We start from the raw sequence: 19,743 nt of genomic DNA, 5'->3' as shown, positions 1-19,743 counted from the left end.
ACACTTGCAGGGTATGCATTCTAGAAACACTGAGCAAATTTCACTTAGGCCTAGGCCTTAAAATATGTATTTTTTGTTGCAAAGGGGCTGCGGCCTACAAACATCCTTACAGAACTTCCAAAATTACAGACAAAGCTTCCATTGTTGTGCAGCTTATAGTGACCCAGTAACAACTTTGTCCGTGTAGCTATTCCTGAGGCATTCATAACTTGGCAGTTTTATGGTAATCGAAAGCAGCATTAGACTTCTCCATCTCACCCGGCAATAAAGAGGCTTCATATCTGAAAGGCTTTTATAGGGCTTTCCTCCTGGTCTTAGGAAGAACACAAAGGCAAAGGGGTCGACAAATAGCCCTAGGAAAAACAAAAGAATCTGCGCTTGCATGTGCTATTGACGTGGCAGGAACAATAATAATAAAAAAACATATTTCAGCAATCATCACCGAGCCATCTTGACTGAAAGATGTATGTTTAATGACGGCAGATCCCCAGAGTTTTACCAAGGACTTTAAAAACAAATCCTCTGCAACAGTAAATCATGTCTCTTCCCAACTAAAATTCCATCAATAGTTTTACTGAAATATCTGTAGGAAATCCTAATGTTCAAATCCCGCTTTATTACTGTAATAATGGACCTAATTTGTAAAACAGATAAAATGTGGCCTTAACGCTATTGGCATGGGAGAGATATACAATCCCTTCCCAGCTAGGTTGTTTTCTGGCTGTTTTCGGGTTGCTTTTTTCCAAAAAGTAAAAACCAGGGCACCCCGAAAGTTGTTAAGCTTTTATGAAAATGCAAAAAAAAAGCAACCCACAATTTGACTTGTCTAAGTTCCAGGACAAGGCACCAGTTTCGGAAATTCCCCCGGACCCCAATTCCGCCTTTGAAATCCAGAAGTATGGCAGCCCTGGGCTATTTTAATTCCTAGAGAAAAACGAGGAATGAGGGCAACCATTCTGTGTGTGTGTGTGTGTGAGAGAGAGAGAGAGAGAGAGAGAGAGAGAGAGAGAGAGAGAGAGAATGCACTGTTGAAAGCAGAGTAAGGGCCCACACTTGGTGGGAGAACACTTGTTTTGCATGCTCTCCAACATTTTTGTCCCCCAAACTGGGACATCAGCAAAGTTGTGCCAGAGCACCTTCTGGTTTAGGCACTCTGGCGTGAGTCAGAAGGGTCTAGAAAGCGATCTGGCTCACATCATCAGGATTGCGCCAGAGTGCCTTCTGGTCTGGTGGTCTGGCCTGATCCTGCTGACTCGCGGCAGAATGAGCATCTTTTGGACCAAACAACAGGATGTTCCGGGATGCAAACAGAAGCCAGGATTGACTTCTCTGATTCCGGGATGTCCCACTTAAAACGGGACAGTTAGCAGGTATGAAAAGGTCCCAGGTTAAATCCCTGGTGTCTCCAGGTAGGGCTGGAAATGTTCCCTAACCAAGACCATGGACAGCTGCTGCCAGTCAGTGTAAACAATAGTGAGCTGGGTGGGCCAATGCTCTGACACTGTATAAGGCAGCTTCTTGTGTTTGAGCCGAGCTGCAATCTCTCAGAAGACATTTTTCAGAGAACACCTGAGATGTTGAGCTCTGGTCGTCGTCTGTGTGCATAGATAGATATAGATATTGTTTTTTTTCTTTTTAGACTCACTACACCAAAAGCCCTCCTTCCATATTGAGGAAAAGATCTTCCGTGAACAAAGCTCTCAGTCAGAAGCAAAAAGTAGGGAGAAGAGTTCGTTTCCAGGAACCAGAAGAAATTATTGGACATGTTCATGGTATGCATGATATATGACACTAACAGCTCAAAGCTGGTCTCTCTCATACCCTCTCCCTTTGAGGTTTTATTTGCAAGCTCCAACCATCTGTTTACCCCAGAACTGTCACTGGGGCCTTTTCATTGTACCTGGAGCCACGTTGAAGACCCTCTGGAGACTTCCAGAGGCATGGTTGACTGGCATAGAAACTAATTATAAGAAATCAGTTGCAGGATTGGACAAGGTATAAATAGAGGCTGAGAAGAAGAGCACTCTGGGAAGGCAGATGCACGTCAAGGTTCCATTGGCTTGTGTGTAGGCCACACAAACCCAAAAAGCTGCTCTAATTTCACAAATATTGACCTGGTTTCATATTCTTCTGTTTATGCTGCCAGAGTTAAGAGTGAAATGCACAGAGACAGAATCTGCAGGAGTGCGCTTCTGTAAGCCATGGAACCACAGCCTTGGGAAGGGACCTTGGTGACAACCAGTCCAAGGAAACTAGTACGACAATTTGCCTGATAGAGATGATGCGAAGCACTCTCTTTCTCTTTGGCAATCACTCGTAGCCAAGTAAGATTGTCTTCCATAAACTCGGTTTTAACAGTGGGTCCGTAAGTGACTGTGGAAGCCAATTCTGGATCCACATGTCCTTCCACAGTGGGGACATGGGTTTCCAGGTGGGAGTTGATCATGCTGAGGGTTTGCCAAACGTGCCTTCCTCTTAGCATGTTTCTCTTTTTCGTCTTGAGTTTGAGCATCTTTAAAGTCCATGACACTTGGACTTTAAGGCTGTTCTCCAATTGGAGCGCTCGCAGATCAGTTGTCAGTGTTTATACTTCATTTTTTTAGGTTTGCCTTGAAAGAGTCTTTAAACCTCATTTGCTGACCACCAGCATTACGCTTTCCGTTTTTAAGTTGGGAATAGAGTAGTTGCTTTGGAAGACGATAATCAGGCATCAGCACAACATGTCCAACGAAGTTGATGTTGAAGAATCATTGCTTCGACACTGGTGATCTTTGCTTTTTCCAGTACACTGCCATTAGTTTGCCTGTCTTCCCAAGGGATTTGTAATAATTTTTCAAGACACCATTGATGGAATCTTTCGAGGGGTTGGAGATGGTGTTTATAAGTGGTCCATGTTTCAAAAGGTTACAGTCAGCTAAGCACTACAGCACACCTCAACATTACAACTGAGAAGGGCCATAGCTCAGTGATAGAACCTCTGACTTGCATGTAGATGGTCATAGGCTCAATCCCCAGAATCTCCAGGAAGGCTGGGAATGCCTCCTGCCTGGGACCCTGGAAACCACTGCCAGCCAGTGTAGACCAGGGGTCGGTACGGCTTACCGGCCATAGGCCGGATCACTCCCACGGAGATCATTCATGGGCCAGACCAGCACAGCGCGATGCCCAAAATCACATCTATGAATGTCCGCGGCACCGCACCGGAAATCACTTTTGCACATGCCCAGATGCCGGAAATTGCAGCTGCACAGAAGCGATTTTTGGCATCTGGGCATGCGCAGAAGCAATTTTGCAGTATCTGCGTGTGCGCAGATGCAATTTCCAGCAACACTCGGCAAGTCCCCATGCAGCGCTGCGCCGATTTAGCACAGCATGCGGGGAACTCGCTGAGCAGGCGGCTTAGCTCAGGGGCGGCTCAAGAGGCGGTAAAATGGTCTTCGTGGGCCACATCTGATCCATGGGCCGCACATTGATGACCCCTGGTGTAGACAATACTAACGGGATTGACTCGGTAAGGCAGCTTCCTATGTAGTGACAGAGCTGAGTTCAGTAGTTCCCAGCAGCAGTCATCACACTTAGGACTGCAGCTTTTTAACCCACATTCTGCTTTCTATCATTTACACCAGCTGTTATAGAGTTATCTGGAGCCTCAAGTCCAAAATGGAAAACTCACACCTGAAATGTTTTTGTAAGACAGGGAGGGGAGCGGGGAACAGGGTGAGGGATCCTCATTTTTTGGCTGCCAGCTCCTCCACTTGTGTGCTTCAGCACAAACAGTCTCTGACAAATGTGATTTTGCTGTGCGTCAACACACACGCCATCAATAAGGCTCAGCTACGGATTGGGAAATGAAAGCTTTCTGGCACCAAAGACATTTTTCCATTTGCAGTACATTTCTTCCTAAATCTCAACTTGTGTGCGGTTTTTTATTTTTTATCAACAAATGCCATTCCAAAACACTGTTGGATGATAGATCCACAATGTAATAAGAGTTGCTTTTTTTAAAAAAAAGGAAAGCTTATTCCCCTCACTCCCACCCACATCCTAGCATTTTATTGTGTTACATTTTCTTTTGGGAAATAATACAGAGGACTGGTTCTAAAGTCCTTGTTTTCTTGCAATGGGCTATATTTCTGCAACAAGAGCAAAGCCATCGACGTTGCCATTCATCTTTGAGATGAAATGAACATTTACCCAAAGTATTCTCTGCTCAAGACATTCAATAAAACTCCTATCTTTCCCGTCGCCGGGTATGATTATGTTTTAAAATCCTGAAATAGAACTTTAAAATAACTACCACAAATGCATAATCTAGGATCTGAGGAATTAAATCATGCAATATCTTTGGAGGGAAAAGGGAGGGGATTCTCAATTCTCTGAATGTCAATATCCTTGCAAAATTTTCACTTCGTGTTTTCCTGCATTTCCAATTGCAGCTGCTGTTGGTATTTTAGCAGGGGGGCAGGTTTGCATAGGCAAGAGAATACTATAAAAATTGTGCTGGTAGCACAGAGGGAGGGAAAAAATAGGTCAAAGTGGGTTATAAATTGCCACTTTTTTGATCGGTTACATTGGGGCAGGGGGCACTTTTTACAGCTTGATACTCCTGGACCCCCATGAACTTGCAGCCAGTCCTATCCTACATGGTCCGTATCTAAACATTTCGATATGATGGACACAATTGGGATTTTTTTTTTCTAAAAATGATGCTTTGCAAAGACCTGTGGGTGTTTGTCCAATGAAAAAGAACATTTCAGCTTCCCTACAGCACCAAAGAGCCCTCTCACCCCTATAAACTCTCAGAAAGCTTTCCATTTGCAGCTATAAATACTATGACATTATTATCTGCTCCCTGTAATGTTTTCAGAAATTTCCATTTCCTTGTTTCACCTGTCATGGCTCTTCTTGCGTGTGTGTGTGTGTGTGTGTGTGTGTTCTGTCTCATCACGAAGCTTCAACAGAGACGGGAGAATGTTTATCTGAGAACAGATCCCAACACACGTGTTGGAATTTCCCCTTTCACAACAGACTGTTCCATTTAGTGGCACATCTGCTGATTGTCATCAGGGACAAGCTGCATGTTAACTCAGCAAACTCACAGTCTGAATCCCACAGCTGCTGGGTTAATGATGGAGACAGCTGAGAGGGTGGGACGGAAGAAGACAGGAAAAGGGAGGATGGTGGGTGGAAAGAGAAGAGGTTTAATAATAGGTGCCAACTCCCTGGGGCCCTGGGTGCCCGGACACCCACAAAATTCCCCATGAAGGGGTTGGGCATGCACAAATTTTGGTGCCAGGGCCATGCATGCTGCATGGTACCCATGGCCCAGGGCATCCACAGTGGGGGCCAAACTGGCACTTCTGGGCTTAATCATTCCTACACCCATCTATTCTCCTCTTGCAGGACTAATTTTTCTTCCCGGGGGGCTCAATTTTGCCTAGGGATAAAGTCCGTTTGACTTCCAAAATGTTCAGAAACCAAAGCACAGCTTCTGATTGGCTGCAGAAAGCTCCTGCAACAAATGAGAAGCTGCAGGAACCCCGTTGGATGTTCAGGTTCCAAAGAACATTCGGAAACTGCAACACTCACTTCTGGGTTTGCGGCATTCGGAAACCAAAATGTCCAAGTACAAAGGCATTCAGGTACATCTGTACTGTCTCTTTTTCTCCTGACTATGATGTCTGCAGAGACATCACCTTGCCAGCAAGGGTCCGTAAAGTTAAAGCTATGGTTTTCCAAGTAGTGATGTATGGAAGTGAACCATAAAGAAGGCTGAACACCGAAGAATTGATGCTTTTGAATTATGGTGCTGGAGGAGACTCTTCAGAGTCCCATGGACTGCAAGAAGATCCAACCTATCCATTCTGAAGGAAATCAGCCCTGAGTGCTCACTGGAAGGACAGGTCCTGAAGCTGAGGCTCCAACACTTTGGCCTCCTCATGAGAAGAGAAGACTCCCTGGAAAAGACCCTGATGTTGGGAAAGATTGAGAGCACAAGGAGAAGGGGATGACAGAGGACGAGATGGTTGGACAGTGTTCTCGAAGCTACCAGCATGAGTTTGACCAAACTGCGGGAGGCAGTGGAAGACAGGAGTGCCTGGCGTGCTCTGGTCCATGGGGTCACGAAGAGTTGGACATGACTAAATGACTAAACAACAACAACAACATGTGCAACTGACTGTGTACAGCTCTGTGTTGCAAACAACCTCGTTTACATTTACAAACACTGGCAAGGCACTCAGATTACATCTCTTCCCACTGTCTTAAGGTTTAACTCATGACAAGTCAGGAGAGGAGTCCCTAGCTGACTAATACACCCTATGGAAAAGTAATGGCTCTATGCCTAAAGCTTTCTTTTACAACAACTTATAGACAATGCAATTAAAAATAATATTTTATGTAAATTAAACATAGCTTCAACACTCTTGGATTCATTGTTGCTTCCTGAGGCTCAGGTAGCCTTTGTACCACAGAGTACCTTCCATCAGCTTTGACTGGTGGTCCAGTGACGCCCCTATCTGGACAAGGAGGGCCTAACATCTGTTGTCTCTGCTCAGGTAACCTCTAGGCTAGATGACTGCAACATATTATATGTGGGGCTGCCTCAGAAGATTGTTCAGAAACTTCAGTTGGTGCATAATTGGGTGGCTAGGTTGCTCACCAGGGTAAAACTCACCAGCATCTTACACCAATCCTGACCTGACTACACTTGCTGCCAAGTGTTTCTGGGCCCAATTCAAAGTGCTGGCTTTGACCTATTAAGCTCTGAACAGCTCAGGACTGCAATACCTCAAGGATTTCTTCTCCTTATAAGAAGTGACCCAGACCCTGCAATATCATCTAAGGCCCTTATTTGTGTGCTCTCTCCATGAGAGGGGACGCGGGTGGCTCTGTGGGTTAAACCACAGAGCTTAGGACTTGCTGATCAGAAGATCGGCGGTTCGAATCCCCGTGAAGGGGTGAGCTCCCGTTGCTTAGTCCCTGCTCCTGCCAACCTACCAGTTCGAAAGCACATCAAAGTGCAAGTAGACAAATAGGTACCGCTCCCGCAGGAAGGTAAATGGCATTTCCGTGCGCTGCTCTGGTTCACCAGAAGTGGCTTAGTCAAGCTGGCCACATGACCCGGAAGGTGTACGCCGGCTTCCTTGGCCAATAAAGCGAGATGAGTGCCGCAACCAAGGTCGGCCAGGGGTCCCTTTACCTTTACCTACCTCCATGAGAGGTCTGGAGGACAGCAACATGAGAACAGGCCTATCAGTGGTGGCTCCCTAATTGTTGAATGCTCTCCCCAGGGAGGCTCGCCTGTCACCTTTATTACATATATTTAGGCACCAGGCAAGAACATTCCTCTAGAACAAGTCCTTTAGTTTTTTCTGATGAACATAGGGCCATCCTAAGGAGAAGCAGGACATTCTGGGATCAAACCGTAAACCAGGATGTCTTCTGTAAATCTGGGGCTGTCCCTAGAAAATAGGGACGCTTGAAAGGTCTGCATCTAGTCCAACCCCTTGCAATGCAGGAATCTTAGCTAAAGCTATGGCCTTTTAAATGAGTTTGGGGGAGGGGGGTTATTGGTTTGTTTTTGTATTTTGTGTTCTCATTTTCTATCTTTGTGCTGTAAATCACCCTGTGACCTTCAGACAAAGGGCAGTATATAATAATAATAATAGTAATAGTAGTAATAATAATAATAATAATAATAATAATAATAATAATAATTGCATGTGTTGCTCCACCCACTTATGACTCTGGCCCCCAAAATTCCACCATTTTGGACGGACGAATCTGGACATACGACAGCCCTCCCCTACCTGATGTATAGGAAGAAAGTGGAATCAGCTGAACCAGCTTTAATTATTTTCTCAGTGAAAATCCATCTCATTATTTTTGCAAGTGAGCCGTGTAAAATCTGCATTTGCCTTTTAACTGAGCAATTTCCAACCTGCAGCTAGGTCCTCTACCGAATTTGCCCTTTTTTATTAGTCCAAAGAGGTTCCTTCTTTGCAGTGCTAATAATACATCCCTTTCATTCTGTTTTCTATCTAGACATTTCCTGCTGTGACTACATAGTTGGTAAGTTGAAATCTCTAACATGTTCACCCTGGGCCATTTGTGGAACTGACTGATGATGGCTTGCTGCTTGGATTATTAATAGCCTAGGTTTGCAAAAGGAATAAAACATTAGCTGGGAGTAGCAATTCACATTAGGTCTCCTTCGACATACTTCATCTACAATATGGGGGGTGAGCTCCTTTACACTGCTGTTTTAAAAAACACAGCTAGGGGTGGGTTGCTTTAAAAGAGGACTGGACAAAATTGGGGAGGGTAGAGTTATCAATGGCTACTAGCAATGAGGTCTGTGCTCTGCCTCCAAAGTCAGAGGCAGCAATATTTGGGAATACCAGTTGCTGGAAACCACTGGAGGGGAGAATGATCTTGTGCTCAGGTCCTGCTTGTACGTTTTCGATGAGTTTCTGTTTGGCCACTGTGATAACACAATGCTGGACTAGATGGCCCATTGGACTGATTCAACAGGCTCATTTTAAGTTTTTAACCTCCAGACAGCAAGCTAATCTCAGGCCGCATTGGGTTGGTCCAATTTGGCCCATGAGGCCATTTCCCCCCAACCACAACCACCCGTCAAGCAGCTGACATCACTTCTGGTGCCCTCCAGATGTTGCTGGACTACAACTCCCATCATCCCTGTCCTCTGGTCATTGTCAGGAGCGAGCCGGCAGTAAATCACACTGTGCAAGTTGAAGTTAAGTCTTTATTAGCAAGAACATGATCTGCAGAGACTTGGCAGAGTGTCGGGCCCAATGAACACAACAGATCACCCCCAGTAGATCTTGCCCCATGGATCAGTTGCCAAGACTGAAAGTCCCTGCCTCTCCAGGGTTTTCCCCCAGCAATCAGAGACTGTGCCTGTGTGAACCAGCCTCTCCTCCGCCCTTTTCATGCCTCTTCTGGTTCTGGGAGACAAGCTGGGAGGGGAGCTTGTTGCAGCAGGAGGGGGAGACCCTCGTCACTCTTCACCAGCCCGACTCAACTCTGCCTCTTGTCCTTCCTCCTACTTCTGCCTCTGATTCTGGACTTCCCTCTGCCACGGGCTCTCCCAGTTCACTAAGCCCTCTTCACCTTCTTCTCCCCTTTCTCCCTCTGGCCACTCATAGTCATTGCACCACCAATCTCCAGGCTCTGAGCCTTCTTCCCTTGGTGGTTCCCCAGCTGGTTCCTTCCACCATTCCTCTGCGTCCAAACAGTTCATGACAGTCATGCTAGAATTCAGCAGTTCTCAACCTGTGGGTCCCCAGATGTTGTTGAACTACAACTCCCATCATCCCTGAGCTCTGGCCTTGCTAGCTAGCTAGGGGTGATGGGAGTTGTAGTTCAACAACATCTGGGGACCCACAGATTGAGAAAGGCTGTGCTAGATGGAAGTGATGGGAGTTGCACTCCAGCAACATCTGGGGGGCACTTCCTTGGCTACCCAAGTCCTCATGTGCCCTATAGCACTTCCCCATAGCTTTGCATCTTAAGGGACAGTTGGTCATGCTGGGCATCCTGTTTTTTAGAGTTCATCATTAATTACCACCCTGATAGGCTTCAAAATAACTGTTCCACGGGACACAGTTTGAGCAACCCCAGCTCCAGCATTGAGAATGGAGCAGTTTTCTGTGTCCAAAAGCAATTTCACACTGTATGTTTCAGATGCTATCTACTACAGTGCGTGTGATATATATATATATATATATATATATATATATATATATATATTTTCAGTCTACAAGTGCAATAACATTTGAATCAGTCCCTCACAGGAAGGAGTTAGCGAGCGAGCCACAGGCTGACATTTATTCACAGAAAGCACAAAGAGAGTAATTTTAAATAGCAATCGATTTAACAAAGAAAATGGAAGCCTGTTCAGAGATAATTTGCAAGCGGAAAGGAGGGCTTCGTTCGAGATGAATAAATCATTTGCTGCAAATAGTTCCCCCCGACTCTATTAGAGAACATTGATTCGCTTTCTCGGGTTCTTTAAAATGATTTGCTCTTAGCATTCTGCCTCCTTCCCCCCAAACACACACACTTTTTGATACATTATTATGGGCTGGGTTGCTTGCCTTTATGACTTCTACTTTCCTCCCTGTACCTCAGCATGACAGCTTAATTGTTTACCATGAATTCTGGGACTAGTAATAGCAGCTAATTTAAATAGGCCAGAGCAAATAGTGGACCTTTACCCATAACGATACAGACCACAGCGGTGTTTATATATATATTTAATCTTAACCATACTGGCTGGGCTCATATACCAGGCAAATGGTTACACTCTGTACAGAATTATTATTATTTTTTTAAAAAAAATGCTTATTATCCGATGCATAGATCAGGCGTTCGGTAGCACTTTCCATATCGAAGCAGCTTTATAAAAGAAGACTGTTGTTATAAAATAATGGCAATGCAACTTACATAAAAATTGCCACGCTGGGTCAGAGCGATGTTCTGTCTCACTCAGCAGCTTGTCAGTAGATATTGGTATGACAGTGTGTCTCACACAGGATCAACAACAGGGCATATAAGAACAGGGGGAGCTGCCTTAAGTTCTGCCAAGTCAGACTGTTGGTCCATTGAGCTCAGTCTACACTGACTGGAGATGCAGGTGGCGCTGTGGTCTAAACCACTGAGCCTCTCCGGCTTGCCGATCAGAAGGTTGGCGGTTCGAATCACTGCGATGGGGTGAGCTCCCGTTGCTCTGTCCCAGCTCCTGCCAACCAAGCACACCAGTGCAAGTAGATAAATAGGTACCGCTGTTGCAGGAAGGTAAACAGTGATTCTGTGCGCTCTGGTTTCCATCACGGTGTCCCGTTGTGCCAGAAGCAGTTTAGTCATGCTGGGCACATGTCCTGGAAAGCTGTCCATCCAGGGGTCCTTTACCTTTACTCTTTTTTTTACACTGACCGGCAGTGCTTTTCCAGAATTGTAGAACATAAGAAGAGACTAGTCTAGTGGATCAGGCCAATGGCCCATCTAGCCCAGCATCCTGCTCTTACAATGGCCATAGGAAGCTACCAAGCAGGACACAAGTACAAGAACCAGCAACTGGCCTTACTGTAGATGCCAGAGGTTAAGTCAAGGACCAACTCTCTGCAAAGCACATGATCTGCCATTGAGCTCTGCCCCTCTCTGTGCCTTTAACACCATTTCATTTCATTTCATTTTCATTTTTTCATTTCACTTATTATTTGCATACCACAGACCCTCCAAGTGTCCCAATTTTCCAAGGACTTCCCTGATCTAGAGAATCCATCCCAGTTTCTGATTTGATCCCGCAATGTCCTGCTTTTCCTTAGCATGTCTCTATTTTCATTGGAGAAATGTTGGAAGGTATGGAGTTATTTGAACCCCCAAGCCAGGGGTCAGCAAACTTTTTCAGCAGGGGACCAGTCCACTGTACCTCAGGCCTTGTGGGGGGCCGGACTATATTTTTTTTGGGGGGGATGAACAAATTCCTATGCCCCACAAATAACCCAGAGATGTATTTTAAATAAAAGCACACATTCTACTCATGTAAAAACACCAGGCAGGACCCACAAATAACCCAGAGATGCATTTTAAATAAAAAGACACATTCTACTAATGTAAAAACACGCTGATTCCCAGACCGTCCACGGGCAGGATTTAGAAGGCGATTGGGCCGGATCCTGCCCCCAGGCCTTAGTTTGCCTACCCATGCCCCAAGGCATCTGAAGGCAATCCTGTATAGGGAAGTTTAATGTTTTATTATGTTTTTATATACAGTATGTAGGAAGCTTCCCGGAGTGGCTGGGGCAACCCAGTAAGATGTGTGGGGTATAAATAGTGAAATTGCCATCATGGAATGGGACATCCCTATGTTCATTGGAGAAATGTTGGAGGGTATGATACCACCTTTCTAAATCACTACACGCAAGGCGGTTTACAAGCTGAAGAAACAACAAAATAGACAGCAAAGATCACCCACCTAATAACCATCTGATCCAATACAAAAGAAGTCAGAATAAAAGCATAATTTTGAAATGAACAATGTATAGCAAATCAACCAATATTTGATAATCCATTAGAGTATAATAGTAAAGAAGAGATTTAAACCAGCAAGTAATAATTAAAAAGTTTGCACTTGATGAAGGTCAACAGATATTGTGGTGTCCTTGGGACATATGGTTTTATTTACACATATATGCAACCTAAGCAGGGGGTGAAGGGGCTCACAGCATCAATGCTCCCAAAAATCTTGCTTTCCCCTTAGGTCTCCAGGGAAGCCCCAGGTCACAGTTTTGGGTCCAGCACAGAGCAAGGCATGTCTCTGTCTCTCTGGCTTCCAGCATCACCCCACATCCACTCACATGCACAATCTCCCTTGGCCTATTGCTCTCCATCCCAGGATGACATGGCACCCAACCAGGTGAGGTGGCAAAAGGCCCACCTATTTGTCTCTATGGAAACGTAGCTCACCCTTGGAGATGCTGATGAGAGCACTTCTCCAGCCAGCTTAGACAAGGCCATTACCCAACAAAGAGACTTTTCCGACAGCTGCTTCTGCTAGATTCCACACTTCACTACATGTGCAATCACAGGCCTGGAAAGGACCCATGTCTAACCCCCACACAGCCTATAATGATAAACAGCTACCTTGTACCACTGGTTCACCCACTTTAGCATTGTCTGTACTGACCAGCAGTGTCTTCACAGACAAGATGTCACTCCAGGTGCTGCTGGATTGCTGCTTCCATCATCCCTGCCCTATCAGCCCCACATCAGCCAAGCTGGGTGGGGCTGATAGGAGCTGGAGTCAATCATCATCTGGAAGGTGAGCATCAGAATTGGCTAGTCCTACGGTTAGATTTCCTGCTCCATGATTGCAGTCATAGGATTGTTGTCTATCACATGACGGTATATGTTTTGACTCCACAGAGTGGGAAGTGATGGAGACAGGATGTTTGTGTTACTGTGTTCCGTGAAGTGGGACTATTGTCCTTTGTTCTTTTTCTCTTTGCTGTCTGATGCTAGAGAGAGAGGGAGCCATGTTGCAGTGCTCCGTGTGTGTTTATATGTAAATAAAGTAGATTAGCCAAAATGCTGAGTTGCTGAGGTGTGTTACGCAACTGCACAAACTCTGCGGATCCCTAAGTGTTCCAGTGTCAGTTGGCATTGGTCACTGTGATGTTTGGGCTGAAGAAAGCTTTTGAAGCTCCCGAACAATAAACCAGGAGGGAAGGAACATGCCAGTCGGACATGTGTCTCTGCCAGGGTCCTACTTGAGTGTAGGCTGAACTCCTGACACCTACAACAGGGGTCAAGGATCTGGAAACCATGCCATATGAGGAACAGTTGAGGGAGTTGGGTAGGTTTAGCCAGGAGAAGAGGAGACCTAGAGGAGATATGATGGTCATCTTCTAGTATCTCAAGGGCTGTCACATGGAAGAGGGAACAACAAGCTTGTTTTCTCCTTCTTCAGAGGGTAGGACTCGATCCAATGAATAAAAGTTGCAAGAAACGAGATTCCAGCTAAACATCAGGAAGAACTTCCTGAGGGTAGGAGCTGTTCAGCAGGGGAACAGATTCCTTTAGGAGGTGATGGACTCTCCATCCTTGGAGGTTTATAAGCAGAGGTTGGGTGGCCATCTGTCAGGGGTGGTTGAGATTCCTGCATTGCAGGGGGTTGGACTAGATGACCCTCGGGTCCCTTCCAACTCTACAATTCTGTGATTCTACGAGAGTATCGAGACTAGTGGTATCCTCCCCAAAGGCTTCACCGAAAACTTAAATAAAATAGGAATGCAAATGAAAACATTGCAAATGCCATTAAATAGCAAAATTAATACAAATTAAGATGAACGCTTATGACACACACACACAAGCATTTCATTAAAAGAAAGAGAAAGCCTTCCTAAATCAGCCTGTGAAAATTAAAACATGTCAAATGTTTACTCGGATGATCATTTTAAGCCGCTTGTATTTTATGCCGCACCGAGTGCGCAACTAACTCTCTCTTTTTTCCAATTTGAAAGGACTGGATATAAAAGGCTCGTGTTACAGGCAGAAGCCGCGGAATCTCGTTTCTTTATAAGCTGCCAATGAGCATTAAATAATTTGCCAGAGCTGCCTAGCGTTCAGAAGTATTTAAGTGCTCACGTTTTTTTGCTGAAAGGGGTTTTGTTTTTTAAAAGATGGCAGCGAGGGTATCCAAGTGCATGCATTAATTATGGTAATCCTGTTCTTGTTGTATATAATCAAATCCTTTCAATGCTCCATTAGATTTCATCATTGTTATTCAGTCTCCTTTCGGAGGGAGGTGTGTGTTGTTGCTATTTGAGCTAGGCGTGCCAAAGAGCTGTGTTCGAGGACAGGAGGTCAGAGGAACACATGCAGTGGGCAGAGACAGGCCTGGGAACTGCTGCCAAACAGCTGCAAAGAGGCAGAGCGAGGGCTGCTTTATAGCAAATCCTGGGCAAGCACAGGAGGTGTGGGGGGAGAGCCACATTTCTATGTGTGGATCAACGCTCCTCCTGTCTCTCTATCCGGCTTCCTGTGTTGCGTGGCGAGTTCCTGCCTCCCCCCAGTAGGAATAAAGACACGGGACACAATTGTTTAAGGTTAATGGGCTAAAATTGGCCACAACTTTATTGGTTACAGGTAAGAGGCTTAGGCATTGGTCCTGTCAGACTATCCGGCTTCAGGAAGGGTTAAACCAGGAAGGGTTATCACCAGCAGGGGGAGCCCTGCTGATGCACATCAACTAGGTACTCCCCCAGGGTCACCGATTGGGGGCACGCTTTAGGCTCTGACCTCCATAGGCTTCGGATGAAGCAACGCCCCCCGGAATCCTTTACCGGACTACCCTTCAATATTTGGGGGAGGTGATGGCGCTCCTCCCCCCAACACATTTACATAACAATACCTAACCGCCAAACCAAGGATTTGTGACGATCTGCTACGAGGTAGGCGAAAAACCCAATGGCCAGTGCCAATTTGCCAAGTGGAAAAAATTCCTACCAGGCCCCTTAACGGCGACCAACCGAAGTCCATAGCAAGGTCAGAATGGAAAACCTTAAAGGGCGGGCGGGTGGGAAACCACATCAGCTGCACAGACCAAAGAGGGAGATCCCAGGGCCGCGCCTGCCTTAAATGAGGCAAGCCACACACCCCAAGTCTTCCCCTGATGTTGGAAGTGGCTTTGCCTTTATACTGTTCAAGTAGCAGGCCTCCTGGCTGCCTGAAAAGCTGAGGTGTAGGGATAGGTTGTTGTTGTTGTTGTTGTTGTTGTTTTCACAGTTATCCAAAATCCAATTATTATTATTTTTATTTATTTAAATTTTTATTTTTTACCAACAACTAAACACAAACAGTGAAAACCCCCCCAGGCGGCTGATACATTGGGTATACATAATCAATAATAACATATTCACATCAATCATATGTACAATTTTATATACGTTAACACTTCTCCATACACAGGGTTTGTTTAACTTTTAACATTTTAATTGCCCCAAATTGTTCAAACCTACCCAAATAATTCAATATCTTCTCAAACCAATCCTCCTCTTTCTTGCTGATCTTAAACCTTTCATTCTGTGTATCTTCACAGTTACGGTAGATGTTCTAAAATTATTCAGTTTTTTCCTCCATTGGTTCACCCCTAGCTCTTCTGCATTTTTCCAGTTACTCGCTATAACCTGTCGGGTTTCAGTTACCATCAATTTTACCCATTTACATTCTTCTTTTGTTTTTAACTCGGTGCTACTCAGACTAATAAGAACCATTAAGTTGATATTCCCACCTTCCTACCCACAATTCCTGATATTTCCTATATCCTTCCTTCATTAACTAATGGGCAGTCCCACCACATATGACTGTACATTCCCATCGCTCCACATTTCCTCCAACAATTCTTACTTCCAGATTTTGTAATGTGATATAACCTTACAGGTGTACAATACCATATTTGTACCAAGGTGTAGGGATAGTTAAACCATGGAATTCACTGCCACAAGAGGCAGAGATTGCCACCAACTTGGGTGGCTTTAAAAGAATAGGCAAAATTCATGGAGGAGAGGGCTATTGATGGTCCCCAGACCTGATGGCTCGGCTCTGCCTCCACAGTAGGAGGCAGTAATGCTTCGGAATACCAGCTGCAGGAGAGGAGAGTGCTCTTGTGCTCAGAGCCTGCTCGTGGGTTTCCGATGGCCGTCTGGTTGGCTTCCTTGAGAACAGGATGCTAGACTGGATGGGCCATTGGCCTGATCCATCAGGCTCTTCTTAGAATCTTATCATGGGTGAATCTGACAATTTTCGCCTCTCTCAATTTCTCGTTTTTCCCCCCTTCAGTTTGGGGTTGGATTAATGTAATGGTTCTAGGGGGTTGCTCGTGCGTAAGTTGCCGCCACTCCTGGCTAGGTTGCCTGGTTAAACCTTTTCTGTCTGGACAGCCCTTCACTTCGTGGCTGTTTCAGTCGCTGGCAGAATCCGTCAGTGGGCGTTTCCTGAACCTCTTCCAGCAAAGAAGTTCTTTGATGCCTACTCTCCCTGCGCGGAAGTCTTCTGTGCAGGGTGGGTGTGGGCAGCGGAGGACCCGTGCTCTCCCCGCTGGTCTCCGGTGAGGAGTCCTGGAGCCTCCTCTCCGATTCCCCCATCTGCCCCCCTTTATCCCTGGTGTTACGCTGATTTCCTTCCCCAGCCAATGAGCTGCCTCTCTCCCTGCTGGGCCCTTCTCCAGCATCGCTTGGGAGCCTTGCCTCCGCCTCTGGCTCCGATGGCAGTTTCCTGACAATTAATGTAAAACCAAAAGTACAAAGAGGAAAGAATAGAATCAAAGTTACGAAATAAAGAAATCGTAAAAGCTAAAAAGGAACCCAGCCCCCTGCAATGCAGGAATGTCAACTATCCATGACAGATGGCCATCCAATCTCTGCTTAAAAACCTCCAAGGAAGGTGACTTCTTCACGCATTACGCTGAACACAGATATTAGCTATCTCTACACACTTACAGTTGTTGGTGTGAAAGGGTCTACCACTGAGGGACATAACTCAGTAGCAGAGCCTCTGCCTCAGATGGAGAATAGCCCAGGTTCAACCCCCAGCTTCTCCAGGTGGGGCTGAGCACGTCCCTTCTTTCTGAAACCCTGGAGAACCTCTGCCAGTCGGTGCAGACGCTACTAAGATAGATGGGCCAATGGTTTGACTGGGCATAAGACAACTTCCTGTGCGCCTATGTTCCCTCTGGAATGTGGTGTGGATTGGGGCCAGAGGAAGAGGTGAGTGGGTAGCATCAAGAGTGGTGAGGAGCGTGGGATGTAACATCACAGAAAGCAGACAAATACATTTCTTGTTTGCCCAGAGTGGACACACAGGGGGATGTTACTCCAGCCAGGGGGACTTCCTGTCTGATCTGGAGCTTCCTCCCCCTGCGTGTGACCAGGTAGATGGCCATGACCCTGGGCTGTGACCATGAAAGGGCTGGTCACACAGCCACCTTCCCTTCTCTCTTGACCCTTCTTCTTCACTTTATCACATCTTGATGCTTTTGCTGTCTGCTGGTTCTCAGCCAGCAGCACATGGGCTCAGTCCCCATATGGGATGAACCCACACTCTCCTCTGTAACTACGAACGACTTACATTCAGGATCATACTGCGAACTGAATGTAAATAAACTTCTCATTGCTTTTAAGAGAAGACTGTTGTGTCTTTATTCTTTTTAAGAGGGAACAAAGAGGATTTACCAGGAACAAATCCAATCTGGACAAGCCAGGCTGGATTGCTTAACTCAAGGGATTCAAACGAACCTACCAACTAGCTTCCTGCAATATACAGGGGAATGTACTCTGCCAGTAGCTCACTAGCGTGAGTGAGGAAGGATAATATTTAATCAATATATCCTCTCCTGATATCCACAACATTCCCACAAGGAGGCAGCGGCAGCATCCTCAGAGGGAGATCCTCTGACAGCAGCATGCTTAATCGCCCCCCAGATAAAAAGAAATGGATATCATACCTTCCAACATTTCTGAGATGAAAATAGGGACAGTCTATTCTACATCAGGAAGCTTCTTCCGTCTTGGATCTCCCACACATCTACATTAAGGTTACCAGATTTTTTTCAATGAATCCGGGGACACTTTTCAACTTCAATGGATTTTGTATGGGGACTGATTTGTGAATCCGGGGACTGTCCCTGGGAAACGGGGACATCTGGCAACCTTAATCTACATTGGTCACCTTGAGTCAACTGCAACCTCTCAGCCTCCCCAACCTCACAGGGGGTGGGGGGTGGAATCAGGACACTTGGAGGGTCTGTGATATGACACCGAAAGTTAATATTTCTCCAGCAAAAGGGGAGGTGGGGTGTGTTTCAATACAACTGGGGAGGACCTAATTTTAACCTCGCTTCTTTCTGTTCTCCTCCACTACATCCCAGCACACAAGAGGCCTGCAAGCCTACTGCCTTTATTCCTGGGGATTTTCCTTTGTGCGCTCCTGCTTTTGGCTTTAAGTCTCTACTACGGCAGCGTGAGGCGAGATTTCAAAGTCTTGGAAGAGTTTCACACCCAGCTTGTTATCGTCGTCCTTCAGATCAGGCACGTTGCTGTGAAATGTTGGGCCTGGTTTTTGAGGCTGTAGAAAGCCTCACACATGGAACCATGCAGGGCTGGGGACAATGGCTCGCTTCCTCTGGGATACCGACCGAATGTGTCTGAGAGAAAAAGAGCCTCTTTATTGAAGAAAAAAAAATTAAACGGAAAATGAAGCAGCTGTCTTCTTGCAAAATTACGACGCTACCCACGGTTGGCATTTTTCCTTTCTTATCGCCGTCATTTGGGTTCCGCATTTCTTTTCATAATGCCATTATCGTCTCCTAGCAATCTCAATTGCAATTAGAGGCCCATTGTGTAAGAGCCTTGAAGCATTGAGAATATTCTTTATTTCCAACCTGGGGATGTGTGGGAGCTGCAAACAGGAATTCAAAGTATTGCCAATCAAACGTTTTAAAATAATAATAATAATAAACCCATGAGCTAGACCATACAAAAGACTAGTCTTCAAAAATGACTTATTTTTAAATGATAAATGGTGGGTGTTGCTTACAGAGGAACATGTGGACAGACAGAGTGTATAACCTTATCAAAACTTGCTTCCTTTGAAATTCCCCAGCAGTTTCTTCGGGGAGGAGCCTTTGAATTCAACTCAGATTTTGGCTTGGATGAAACTGAGAGTAGCTGTGCATATTTTACTCTCTCCCACTGGAATCAATGGGGTGTAAAAGTGTTTAGCTGGAGCTGAGTCAAGCCTCTTTGTGTCTGATGTATATTTTGAGGTAAGGGTTAAGCAATGTGGGTATTTGTGAGTGGTATGTATAAATATCAAGGGACGCAGGTGGCGCTGTGGGTTAAACCACAGAGCCTAGGACTTGCCGATCAGAAGGTCGGCAGTTCGAATCCCTGTGATGGGGTGAGCTCCCATTGTTCGGTCCCAGCTCCTGCCAACCTAGCAGTTTGAAAGCATAAAGTGCAAGTAGATAAATAGTTACCACTCCAGTGGGAAGGTAAACGGTGTTTCCGTGTGCTGCTCTGGTTCGCCAGAAGCGGCTTAGTCATGCTGGCCACATGACCCGGAAGCTGTCTGTGGACAAACGCCGGCTCCCTCGGCCAATAAAGCGAGATGAGCGCCGCAACCCCAGAGTCGGTCACGACTGGACCTAATGGTCAA

General features: G+C 45.8%; 1 protein-coding gene across 3 annotated transcripts in view; it reads left to right on the top strand.

Annotated features, from left to right (window-relative positions):
- LOC309372546 (nutritionally-regulated adipose and cardiac enriched protein homolog) overlaps nt 1-19,394 on the top strand; it is a 30,507-nt gene extending 11,113 nt beyond the window's left edge. For all 3 annotated transcript variants that reach the window (XM_081916204.1, XM_081916203.1, XM_081916202.1), the window contains 3 exons: nt 1,640-1,772; nt 8,047-8,073; nt 18,455-19,394. In XM_081916204.1, the coding sequence (XP_081772330.1) occupies nt 1,640-1,772; nt 8,047-8,073; nt 18,455-18,657 (363 nt within the window). In that variant the 3' untranslated portion in view covers nt 18,658-19,394. The remainder of the gene's footprint in view (nt 1-1,639; nt 1,773-8,046; nt 8,074-18,454) is intronic.
- Nucleotides 19,395-19,743: the final 349 nt, after the last annotated feature.

Source organism: Podarcis melisellensis (assembly GCF_964234715.1).
Source record: "Podarcis melisellensis genome assembly, chromosome: 1".
NCBI lineage: Eukaryota > Metazoa > Chordata > Lepidosauria > Squamata > Lacertidae > Podarcis > Podarcis melisellensis.
Note: the sequence above shows the minus strand (reverse complement) of the source record. Positions and strands in the feature narration are given on the sequence as shown.